The 13,191-nt window shown below is 37.0% G+C and overlaps 2 protein-coding genes and 1 long non-coding RNA gene across 4 annotated transcripts; 1 reads left to right on the forward strand and 2 right to left on the reverse strand.

Annotated features, from left to right (window-relative positions):
• The first annotated feature begins 3,276 nt into the window (after positions 1-3,276).
• On the forward strand, positions 3,277-4,908 carry LOC106327600 (ubiquitin-conjugating enzyme E2 36-like). Its single transcript, XM_013765786.1, has 8 exons — positions 3,277-3,423; positions 3,500-3,527; positions 3,625-3,711; positions 3,837-3,895; positions 4,164-4,205; positions 4,290-4,363; positions 4,458-4,555; positions 4,656-4,908. The coding sequence occupies exons 1-8, from the start codon at positions 3,388-3,390 to the stop codon at positions 4,691-4,693; spliced, it is 462 nt and encodes a 153-aa protein (XP_013621240.1). The 5' UTR covers positions 3,277-3,387; the 3' UTR covers positions 4,694-4,908.
• LOC106327599 (uncharacterized membrane protein At1g16860-like) lies at positions 4,909-7,746 on the reverse strand. 2 transcript variants are annotated; one of them, XM_013765785.1, is made up of 5 exons: positions 7,435-7,746; positions 5,965-6,862; positions 5,730-5,885; positions 5,430-5,641; positions 4,909-5,349 (listed from the first exon to the last, which is right to left on the reverse strand). In XM_013765785.1, exons 2-5 carry the CDS (start codon positions 6,802-6,804, stop codon positions 5,157-5,159), a joined length of 1,401 nt encoding a protein of 466 aa, XP_013621239.1. In that variant the 5' UTR covers positions 6,805-6,862; positions 7,435-7,746; the 3' UTR covers positions 4,909-5,156. The 2 variants fall into 2 exon arrangements, with proteins under 2 accessions (XP_013621239.1, XP_013621238.1); XM_013765784.1 differs by having other exon boundaries at positions 7,430-7,746.
• A 3,348-nt stretch (positions 7,747-11,094) lies between these two features.
• Positions 11,095-12,427, reverse strand: LOC106325615. The gene is made up of 2 exons (XR_001266958.1): positions 11,804-12,427; positions 11,095-11,626 (listed from the first exon to the last, which is right to left on the reverse strand). It is a non-coding gene; the product is annotated as an uncharacterized LOC106325615 (long non-coding RNA).
• Between the last annotated feature and the right edge of the window lie 764 nt (positions 12,428-13,191).

Here is a 13,191-nt window from a genome sequence, read left to right on the forward strand (position 1 = left end):
GTTTTGGATTCTAATCGGTTAATCTATATAATATTTGTAAGTTCTAGAGGTAAAAACGCAAAAACAATGAAGATTGCATGATAAAAATCAATGGCGGCTGTGAGTTATATTTGCAGAAAACACATAAAACTCTAATATGAAGAATATGAAATTATTACAAAATTGCCACTCATTAAAAAAAAGTTTTTTTTTAAGATTGGATGACCACGTGGATGTGTACATAATGTTAGTGTACACATGTACGGGTACACAGGTACATTGGATGACCCCGTGAATGTGTACATAATGTTAGTGTACGCATGTACATGTTAAAGTGATAGATTTGTCTTTGTAGGTATAAGGACAAGGAAGCATGGTTTACGTGAATAAAAAAGGTTCTCGTTATTGTGAATGAGGCTTATTTTAGATCTTGATAGCATATGTGTTATATTTCTGACTTTGTTTATGTGACATACAATTATGGATGTACACATGTACAATATTTGGTGTACACATGTACAAAATTATATATTCTTGGTGTACATATATACTTGAATCATGTCTCACTATTTTCTTGTAAAAAGAGAAATACTATGGGCCAGAATGATATTGGATGTGTACATACAAAAACTACTCATGTGTACATATATGATATCTCATGTTTTTAATGACTTTAGCATCTCGTTTTAAATATTTTAATCATTTTGATTGTATATTAGGCCAGATTGCAACATTAAAAGTATTGAGGTAAATTTGTGAGGCAATTTGATCAGATTGGAAGTTTGAGGCATATTGTGAAAAAAACAGTAAACTAGAGGACCAAAATTGCAAAAAGGTGATACTCCTCCATTGATATTGCAGATCGCACTTCTTGCCAGTCTCGTTGACGACAACGGAGTTGATGAACAAAACACAAAATTCAATTCATCTTCATTGTGTGTGTGTATGATAAACGATAATAGCGTACATGTGTACGGAAAATATGGTGGTGTACATGTGTACGAGAAATGTGATAGTGTACATATTTAAAACAACCATAAAGTAATCAAGCTAAGACCTACCATGAAGCTAGCATGAAAACACACACACTAATCAGTAGTTCTTAAACAAGGTATGAATGATGGATTATGTGAGTTCATGAAGTCGCGAAAGCTTAGTTATTTAGATAGAAAACCCACAAAAAGCTAAAAATGTGTACACAATCACTTTGATGTATAATACAAAAATAAGTGTATACATGTACAGTTTGAATGTAATGTACACACGACTTTTTTTTTTCATTAATGTTGCAAAATTACGAAAAATAACCTCATCTTCTTCCTTAGCCATTGTCGACCAGAAACCCTAATCTCCGCATATCTCGCCTATTTTCCACGATTCTTTACATTCTCAACTTGTTTTTATGTATTTTTACCCAAATGTGATAGCTTTCAATATTAATTCATGGAAATAATGAGTCAGAGTGACGAGAAGATGTTTATGGCAGTTCATAGATGTGAGTCTCCAACGTCTCTACCGTTGATGTTGCCGTCGAATACGCATCATTACACCACCATCAGTCATGTATCTTCACATATCTCAAAAGATAGCTTAGAAAAAAAGACAATTATTAAAGATAACTTCTCTCGAAAAATGAATTTGGAAGAATCAGATTTCATTTTCGAAAGTTACAGGGAAGTATAAAGGGAAAGAGGAAGAAGAAAGTTAGAGTGTCCCACTTTATTTTAGTTACTGTAATGAGTATTAGCTGTCAATTTTATTTAGTTAGTTTATGAATAAAAATGAAATTTAGTTAGACAAAAGTGTCTGAGTAGTAATAAATGTCTTATTGTGTTAATAAAACTCATAAACTGCTTTTCAGTGTAATTCTTTCTACTAAAAATGGGATGCATCGATAAATATATGAAACTTAAGGGATAGCCAGTAATATCTATAGCTACAAAATGGTTGGGCTGATCATTGGGTGCCCATATCCAAATATAAATGAGTCTATTTTGGTGATACCTATTTATTCATGTGGATTATAAATGGACAAGAATCACAAGACCAATGGATAATGGGCGTTAGTGGATTTGGACTATGTGGACGCGGTCGGTCCAATGGTCACAAAAAGCTAGAGTTTCTAAAATCTGAGTTTTTTCGCCAAAATCGCAAAATCAATTTTTTCCGCTAAAATCTTAATATCAAGTTTTTCTACTAAAACCATAAAACCAAGTATTCCCGCCAAAACCGAAATCAAGTTTTCCTCCTAAAACCGAAAATCGAGTTTTCCCGCCAAAACCGAAAATCGAGTTTTCCCACCAAAATCGCAAAATCGAGTTTTCCCGCCAAAACCACAAAATCGAGTTTTCCCGCCAAACCTGAATAATTGAGTTTTCCCGCTAAAACCGCAAAATTGAATTTTCCCGCCAAAACCAAAAAATCAATTTTACTCGCCACAACCGCAAAATCGAGTTTGTCCGCCAAAACCGCAAATCGATTTTCTCGCCAAAACCACAAATCGAGTTTTTCGCCAAAACCGCAAAATCGAGTTTTCTGCCAAAACCGCAAAATAGAGTTTTTTTTGCCAAAACCGCAAAATAGAGTTTTTCCGCCAAAACCGCAAAATCGAGTTTTTCCGCCAAAATCGTAAAATTGAGTTTTTCCGCCAAAACTGCGAAATCGGGTTTTTCCGTCAAAACCAGAATTGTTGTATTTATGAATTTATGGGTGAATTTAGTCTTATGAACTGATTTTGTATCTTATAAATTAAAATTAAGGAGATGTTATTGGTTTATATATTTTGATTGATTTAGAAATCCATATAGTGTTTATAAATCCAAGTAAAATATGGAAATCCAGAGGTTTTCCTTCGGATTTGAGTCTTTGTATTTTTAACTAAAAAATCCAAACAAATCCATTATAAAATCAAATATATTAGTAAATCCGTACGATTGAATAACACTTGATTTAATATAGAATTTATGAATCATTAAACCAATAACACATGATTTTAATACATATTTTAAAATCACAGAACCAATAACACTAGATTTATTTCAGATTTTCAAATCCATTAAAATACAACAACCAATAACCCCTACTAACTTTTCTTATATGGTCAATTATGGACTATGTGGCAGCCCATGTAAATATGAATGTTTGTGGGTTTGGTCTTTAATGGACATGGTCTTTAAAGGACATGGTCACTCTCTGTCCACAAGACAAACGGATATGTGGGCTAATGGACATGCCTAGCCCATCTTGCACCTCTAGTAATATCTAAATGTTTCGGGAAACTATTAATTATTTTTTTCATTGAGGAGCACTTCAGATTCGACCCAAGACGACGACCAAGTGTTCTCGATTATCGGCGTGCGGATCTTCTCTCTCCCAAAAACCCAACTCTTATCGATCGAGCGAGCGATAATGGCCAACAGTAATCTCCCCCGAAGAATCATAAAGGTTTGTTTTCCAATCTCGTTCCGATCTTGTCGTTGAAGTTGTTTTCTAATTCGTAATTTCAATTTTGATCTGATAGGAAACGCAACGTCTGCTCAGTGAACCTGGTAAGCTCTTTTGATTCGTGACATAGTGTTGATTTTTTGAGCTTAGACAATTGAGGTTTTGATCCTGAAAATGTGATGAATTGAAATGTTGGTGCAGCTCCGGGTATAAGTGCATCTCCATCTGAGGAGAACATGCGTTACTTCAACGTTATGGTTCTTGGTCCTTCACAATCGCCTTATGAAGGTAGTAGAGTACCCATCTTCATCCTTCTCTTTGTTTAAATTAAAGTTAATAAACTTGGTACATGTTTTTCTCATTTGGATTAAGTCTACTAATTTTCATTTGCTTCACCTGATTCCATTGTGTAGGAGGAGTTTTCAAGTTGGAGCTCTTTTTGCCTGAAGAATACCCTATGGCAGCTCCCAAGGTATAACTAACTTGCTTGGTTTGGAGTTTCTTTTTTTCTTTTTTTCTTTCCAAGTCATGCCTCCGATGGTGGCTTGAATATAAGCAGGGCTAGTTATAAGACTCTTGTTATCAAGTCACATTTCTTGTCATTGTTCTCTTTTGTTAAAAAGGGTATATTACTGGTCTATAACATTGGATTCGAGTGGAAATAGTTTGTATTGAGATTTGCGTTTTTCTCTATACTTTGGTACTCGTGGGCTGTGTTTAATGATATTGGTTTGGAACAGGTTAGGTTTCTCACCAAGATATACCATCCTAACATTGATAAGGTCTGCTCTTAACTCCCTCACCCATGTTACCATTCACAAATCAAAACACATGTTCCTAAACTTGTCTCTTTTATGCATGTACAGCTTGGAAGAATCTGTCTTGATATTCTGAAAGACAAATGGAGCCCTGCTTTACAAATTCGAACAGTGCTCTTAAGGTACGCATGAGTTGATTATCTCCCGCTACAATAGGTTTCTTGAGGCATGGCTTGCTTTCTTATTCTATTGATGTGTTGTCCTTCAAAAAAATAGTATTCAAGCTCTTCTGAGTGCACCCAACCCTGATGATCCATTGTCTGAGAACATCGCTAAGCACTGGAAGAGTAATGAGGCAGAAGCTGTGGAGACAGGTATTTTGATTTGAAACCATGAGCTCACTTAACTCTCCTTGTTTTCTTTCAATACCCTGTTTCGGTATCTCACATCATCATTGTGAACTATCTGCCCCAGCTAAGGAATGGACCCGTCTTTACGCAAGCGGCGAATGATGCAGTCGAGGGCGAAAAGATCTCATTCATCCAAATAACATTACATTTGGTGAAGTCTTATCTTTTGTTGGTTCTTCCTCATTATGATAAAAGTGTGTGTTTCGGCACACGAAGTTGTAATCTCTCTGTATGATTGTATCATTAACTAATAGGGTCAAGACTCGTTCATCCAAATAACAATACATTCACTAGTTGCATTCCAAACGAAATGCGAGTAAAAAAACTAAAATAGCTTTACAGTTACAAACCAAAACACAAATCCATCATCCTAATGTAATAACAAATAATTAGAGGCAAAAAAAGAAACTACCATAAAACCACAAACCAAAGGAATCATCTCAGCAGAGCGAGTGAAAAGCCACCAACAAAGAACACAATTCAGATTTCATGAAAAATATTTTATGAAGCCGAAGTGAACCAACCGTGGAAGAAGAACAAGAAGAAAGACTTACTACTAACCGCACTAGACGGGAATTGCGTCTACATTGGATGAATCTTCACATCTCAACACAATGCCTTCAAGACTTGCAGGGAACGTGCACTTGCTCCATTGCCAACCAGCAGCTAATGGCTCTGTCGTTGGGACTATCATCAACACGCTTTCGTTTCTCTGTACCACTCCAATGACACTCACTGTGCTTCCTTCTTTGATATACCTGCAAAGTAAAACAAGTATCAGAGAGAGACCCAATAGATTTTGAGTAACTTTTTTAAGGTTCTTGAATCGTTTTCATACCCTTCTTTAAGCCGCATAACTCGTTCATCATTGGATAGATTCTTCTGACCCAACCACCTTACGAAATCTGGAGACGCCTGCTCACTCCCTGGCTTGAAATCGATGACAACAGAGTCATCAACAATAGGTGTTACCTTTGCACCGTTTCCGGTTTTCACCAATGCTCTCAGACCAGACTGGAAATCAGAAATGTAGAAGTCTACCACATGCCTCTGCCATGTATTGTAGATGCAAAGTTTAAGAGACATTTCCACATAGAAAGATTAACATTTTTTTCTCTCAAACGAAATATCATCAAACCTCTGCTGATCTCAGTCCCCATGTGAAGCGGCGGTGTGAAGCATTGGCTGGCTTTGAACCCCACCCACGGTACTCATACAGACAAGTAGACGTGTAAACACATCTAGGAACTCTATGGAACGATGACTCAAGCGGCACGTTACCACATGTGACCACCTTTACAGCAAACAAAAATATAAGAACCAATGTCATAAACATAGTACATTCTATGCGTGTGTGCTTAGACACTACTTACCCCAGTGACCTTAACGTATTGACCGTTTTTGGCAGTTCTAAGATCAGCATCAGGATAACCACCAACGAAATCCGTGACGCCACGTCTTTCACAAGAAAGATTCCAAAAGAAAAGCGCCGCAACAAGAGCGAACAAGGCCGCCACAACGATGAGGAGAACTGCATTGTGAACTGCTCCAAGGATGAAGCCTCCAGAGAGGAACCCCATCACAAATATAAGTATAACCAGCCACAGGACAGGCTTCGGGAAGCTCTTCATGCAGGAGAAGTCATCTTCAGGACCAAGGGTAGTTACCGCCTGGTTATGGACAACGGAAGGCTTATGATGTGACTTCATAGAACCAGAGTAGTCTAGAGGACCAGAGATCTTCCTAGGACCCCCAGATGAGTTCAGAGGACCAGATGTTATGAGACCTGTTGTTGGGAGCATAGGAATAGAACCAGAGTTTTGACGTGTTACACCACCAGACTGCGGACCAGAGGTTTTCTTTAGAGGCTCCCCGTGCTTAGACAAAGGGCCAGAGTTTGTTTTCTTCATGGAACTCGACCCAGCAGCAGAGGCCAAAGAGCCAGACATACGACCGGTTGCATTAGGCAAAGGACCAGACTGCCCGCCGCTTCTTGAAGAAGCTCCGGTGATTGGACCAGACTTCCTTGACTTGGACCCATCGGTGGGAATGTCAAACATCTTCCCCAACTCTCCAGATTTCTTGATATCGCCGCCGGTGTAAGGCGTGGCTACTGAGCTCATTGTAGGAGGCTTTTCTTTGGGTTGCTCCGGCCTACCCCCAGACACAAAGAGACCGTTGCTGAGCTGGTGAGATGCGTATCTCGAACCCATTTAATATCTTAAACTGCCACAAACAATGCGTTGTTGCAACGTGAGGGGTTTCAAAGTCCTGCGGGAACACCCATGAGAAACGAGCAAGATAGTTACAGAACTGGTTTATATATATAGATGTAACATTATATAAATAGGAAGAATAAGACATGCTATGACAAGCACAACCGAACTGAACCAAAAACCGAACCTAATTCTCTAAATATCCGAACGGATCGTAAACTTCTAGAAGCGAATGCCCGGGGCTAATCCTATGTCCACAAACGTCACACCTAGTGCACAAACCTGAGATTTTAGGGGCTCTAGACAAATTAGCATTAAGTTTAATATAAATATTTGATTTAATAATCTGGAGAACACATGTTTTATGTGCCTAAAAATTTGGGAACCCAAAGCTATGTACAGGCTCAATCACAGTTCCCAAGTTGATAACCAGGTCAAATCTAGTGTGGTCTCAGAAGGTTCCAATGCAAATCAGTATTAATTTCAAAATCTCATCGAATGCATCCAAACCAGTGAACATCTCAGAATCACAAAAACACAAAAAAGTAGTAATAAAGGCAAAACCTAAATCCCCAAAATGGACTAAACGAATCTGAAAACATAAAGAGGGTGTGTAGATTACCTTACCACCTGAGAGAGAGAGAGAGAGAGAGCGAGTGTAAGCTTTCACAAATCTCTGTGTATAGCAATTATAACTATCAAGGAAGATTGTTGCAGTTGTGGGAGTGACAGTGGAAGACGAAACGGAAGTAACAGTCGAGAAGCCGAGATCCCATATCCGTTTAGCTCACACACTCTCAGTCGTGTGGATCCCGATCTCAATCTCTTTCACCCGCAACAGTTGATTCCTTCGTTGTCTCAGTATCGCTCTCTTTCACAGCTCTTCAATTCCTTTTAAGATGAAAGTAAAGGAGATGAGAAGACGACGCTGTTTTTTTTATTTTTATCTGTTGCCGTATGTGTCATAATTTTATTAGCAAGAGTTTTGGAGTTTTATGAGAACTTTCTAAAAATAAAGCTGTAAACTGTAATTATTACAAGTGGTAGTTCCCCTTTTCTAAGTTTTTTTTTATCTATTAAAATAGGGATCTCGGAGCAACAACTGGTAAGAAAATCTTTCACGGGCTCCAATTAATAATTTAATAGTTAATTGTGTGATTTGAAAAGTTAAAAACCATTATTAGTGTAATTAATTTTTTCATGGTCCAATGGGAGAAATATGTTCTTATTATTTTTATTTTTTTTTAGAAGTTGAATGATTGGATTTGATAACATAAAAATTTAAATAAAAATGACATAAAAACATATTAAAAGATACAAATCATAAACAAGAAAAAACCGGTTAGTTGAAATCTTGGTTTGTACCAAATTTTTGCCATATATATTCTCAACCAAATCAACTTTCAATTGTTGATGTAATATTTTATCACGAATTCGATTTCGAATGTTCATCATATTGCCGAGATTTGAAGGCATATATGTAGAATAAATGAAATCCACTTGTGAACTTCGGTTTGATTCTCCCTTGTGTGAATACTGAAACATCAAATTGAGTGTATCTATTTTGTTCGTCTTCTACAATCATATTATGCAGTATGATACATGTTTTCATTATCTTTCTAATTTTTACTTTATTCCACATAAGAGCTGGATTTTTGACAATGGCAAATCGAGTTTGCAAGAATCTAAAATCACGCGACATCAATATGGAATGATTCGAAATTATGTATCCCATGGTGTTGGACGTGTCTTCCATACTGATCCAATTGTTCACCATTCCCGTAAGTGTGGTCCCTTATACTCAGATACTGAATTGCTTTGGTGGCCATTGTTAGTTAAACTTGCATCTTCTTCACAGGGAACAATGTAGCTGGACATATGGTGTTGAATCAAACCTTCACCAAAGAACCGATGCTTACCATGGGAAGAATTAAACCGGTTGTGTGGGATGATAATTGGACGATGGCAACAGAAGATCCAAACCTCTCTGCACAGTTCAAGCATACCATTCTTATAACCAAACATGGAGCTGAGATACTAACCAACTGTCAGAAAATTTGATTCCCAAGTTTGTCTCAGATTGATTTTTTATTGGAATGAAACACAAAGCTAAATGGTACATACGGATATTCCTTTGCTCAAATCAGATCTTAAGAGTTTAGGAGATCTTGATTCTCTGAAGTTCATTTCTTCTGACATAACTTTTGCAAATTAAAAATGAGACAGAATAACAAAAGAAGTAGTCTCTTGTCACCATCATTCTTCTCCATATAGACCAAGTCCAGAAGTGGCAACATCTTGAGGGTTTGTGTTCTAGACTTCTAGTACAAGAAATTGCAGGATGTAGAGTCATTAGGGAATCAAAATGAGACAGAATCACAAAAGAGGTAGTCTCTTGTCACAAAAGAAGTAGTCTCTTGCCAACTGAAATGAAAGAGAGATGCTTTGATGATGTTTGATCCCTTTCCTTTAGCAATCAAACCCACTGGTTCCTGCATCATCAAATGTCACAAAACAGAAAACCATCCTTTAGCAATCAAACCCATACGCACTCAGAGCATTTAAAATTTAATTGTTAACTACCTTTTGCTCATTGTCTCGACTTTGAAAGAACCAAAGTTACCGGCATCCGCCGCTGCTTCAACCGGAGCTACTACCATCTCCGGAGTAATAGTGAAGTAATTAGAACCCATAATCTTCTTCACCTTCTCTCTCAACACATCATCTAAAACACACAAAAACCTCAATAACTAAAAACCAAACCAAACCTCACAAAAACAAACACCTAAAATAAACAAAGTCCCTATTTTTCTTACACGAAACATCACAGCTAGACGCAATCGACTGATCCGAGTTAGCCAACCATAGCTTCGCATGCTCAACGCAACGCTCCAAAGCATTCTTATGAGACAAACTCGAATCTGCCGGCCTAGACACCATCATGCTCCACAGCCGTCAGATCAAGAGAATGCTTTAGCATCTGAATTCAACAAAGATGGGAGCTTTATACAAGCTAACAACATCCTAAATCATGTCAAGAAGAGCAAAAGAAGACGAACCTCGATCATGTCAGATGAAGCGGATGATGCTGGGGTGATTGATCTTCCTCAAGATGAAAATCATCGACATGGCGATCTCCTTGATAGCAACCGCGGTTCCATCTACAAAATGCCTCCCTTCCCACACCACCGTAATCTACCAACAGATTCCATCGATCGATTTCTCAGACCAAAAAGAAAAACATGACGAAGAGGAAGAGAAACAAGGCAAAAATGAATTAGCTAATAAGAAAACGGCACATATGGGGTTTTTACTGATGGTAAGAGCATGTTTAACCAAAGTTCTTAACACAATTTCTTAAGATAAATGAATAAAAAATAAAAAAAAAATAAGAAAGAGAAATGAGAACGTTTTTAAAAGAGTATTTGCACTATACACATTAGCTCAATGTCCTAATTAGCTCAATACCCATTTAGGATTTTCGTCACTGTGTTCGAAACTTTTATGACGATTACACCCCTACTACCTTTTCCATTGATAACTGCAAGACAAACTTATTAACATATCTGATAATCCAAAATTTATAATTACTCCTTCGTCGCTCCCTTTTCTCTTCAGCAGATGCTTTTGGAAAATACCAAAAAATAAAATAAAAATCTGCATCCGTCTTCCCTCTTTTGAATTTTTATATTTTTTTTGTTTTTTTTCAATTCGATAAATCTTTCCGTCAACGTTGTTAACCATGCTTTCGATAGAAGATGAACTGTTTCCGTCAACGCCGGGAAAATTCAAAATCGACCGGTCAAACCGTCAGTTCTACCATTGCCTCGCTTCGACAAACACCATGTTCTTCTGGGCTCTCTTCCTCATCGCCCTCACCGCTTCCTACCTGAGCTTCCAGAGCTTCGTCGATTCAGGCAGCCGCTACCTCACCGCCTCCTGGGCCGGCATCCAGTGGGAGAAACAAGTCCGAACCTCCGCTTAGATCCATCGTTCCGTCGGAATCTCCGTCCTCGTTGGAGATTTATTAGGTCTCTAATTATTAATTAACACAGCTAATAGTAATCACTAAACGGCGTTGAAGAAACATTAAATACATTCGCTTGCAATGTCAGTTTTCATCGTCATATTATAATTTATCCAGCCAAATTTATAAATATATTGATAACTGATATATTTATCCAGCCAACACTGGATATATTTTAACATATGATTTTCATTTTATGTTTCTTCTCCGTCAATTAAAACCGGTTGGTTAACATACATTTTATTTATGAAACAATCACATAAAAGTAGCTGACCATTATATATAACAACAATGGTTACAAGAGATTTTAACAAACCAAAATAAAATCACTCCTCGCTAAACTCTTTTCTAACAGTTTCCGATTATAATTAACGGTAACTAAACAATACTTATACGGTTACATATAAGTTTATCCCCAAAAACCATCCTAAATGCTAGTTTTCTCCGTAACCGTGCCGATAGGGTGAAATGTATTCATTACTGGACCATGTTGAAGAACCTCCTCCATCAACTGTTTCAACCGGGTTAGGGGGCCATCAATTGACATATTCTTCTCGCCCTCCTGACTCGTGGTATCTAGAATCACCCCTACATTTTGACACCTGGATCATTAACAGCTAACTCTCTTTCAGCCGCTTGACCATCACTTATAAGTTATAACTCCCTCCCGAAACATCATCCCATTGTCTAACCCTTCATGTTCAGTGTAGTTCACCAAGTCTATCTCAAAATCCTAAAAGGTTGGCGTTGCATACTCTTGATTAGTAAGAACCTGCACACCGTTTGAAGCACCTATATTCACACTTACATAATTTATTTTAGCAGTTATAATGTTATAAAACGCTATACTCTTTAATATTGACAGTTAATGATATACTTATCAGGTTAATATATGCAGTAGCATTCAAACAAATTATATTAGCTAGTAAACGATGGACAAAGATGTAGATGTTTTTCTACATAACTAACCTGTGCCCAAAGTTCCCTGATTAATGTCCACTACCTCATCCGGTCATCATGAATTTCTATTATTCCTCTTACCGGTGGATGTCCACTGTTTTCGTTTGCTATAAAGTTGTCAGCAAAACCATTTCCAAAGAAACTCGGTGGAATATCAGCATCTCCTCCTCCGTAAAGATCTCAATCATTACACACTCAGCTAATGCTGCACAATCACCATAGAATGATGATAACCAAACAGTAAGCAAAACCCAGATTCGAACAGATTGAGTGAGCTTCTGTGTCCAACCGCAGAAACCAGATCCAAGATCGAATTTTTCTAGGTCTACCCAAAATCACAAAACAAGGACAAGAACTCGCCCTAAACCTCATCTCCTTCTCGATTAGGTCATTAATCTAAGAAATCTCTGAAATACACACTGGAAACTAAACAGATAGCAACCCACCGTGGCAGGAAACACAGCTTTAGCGAAACGGATCTTGACATAAGCCTATGGAATAGATATACAAGAAGAAGAGCATAGCTCTGACGCAAAGGAAGCCGCCAGAGCTGCAAATTGGAAAGTTCTGCTTGAGAGGAGAAACGATGGAATTTTTAGGAGAGAGAAGATGACATCTGTTTAACTTTGGCAAAAGAATCTACCGTTGATCTAACTAAAATATTAAAATATTAATAGCCACCTATAGCTCTATTTTTCCTAAACCCTCAGTTAACAAAAGGTCAATAATGTAAATTATCCTACCCTGTAAACACTGTGCAACCCATAAGTTTTGAATCTTAGGTATTTCGTTAATTATTTGTTCAAAAAAAAAAATTTGTTCAAAAAAAAAGGTATTTCGTTAATTATTGATTCTCTTCTTTACAGAAAAATTAAAAAACAAATAAATTATTATAATATTAATATTTTTCTTCTTTTAGCGGTTCTACGCGTTGAACATGCTCTAAATGTGTTGTTTTAGACACCGGTTCTCTTCCTTTTTCTTATTTTTCATTTATTTTTTATTTTTTTTAAGAATCTTTTTTTTAAAAACCTCTCTTGGAGGTGGTCTTACCTGCCAAGGAACAATATATATCTACACAAACTTTATATACAAGTTAGTTTATTTTATGATATATGTTGTATCAAAAATGTAATTGAAATGCTTATATATGATGCCAAAATGTTTTTGTTTGGTTTATACTACCGCTAATCTATGGTGATGCAGAGAGACAGAGAAAGCTATTGCATGTACCTTGTAAGTTTTAAGTGGTAACCACGTTTTTACGTGCTGTGAAATGGTTTAAGCATGTTGCAAATATGATGTATACACACATTTATATATCATGTAGTCGAATTCAATTTACACACATTAAACCAAGATTGATATAATAACAATATATATAACTAGATTTTTTA

Source organism: Brassica oleracea, chromosome C2 (assembly GCF_000695525.1).
Source record: "Brassica oleracea var. oleracea cultivar TO1000 chromosome C2, BOL, whole genome shotgun sequence".
NCBI classification, from domain to species: domain Eukaryota; kingdom Viridiplantae; phylum Streptophyta; class Magnoliopsida; order Brassicales; family Brassicaceae; genus Brassica; species Brassica oleracea.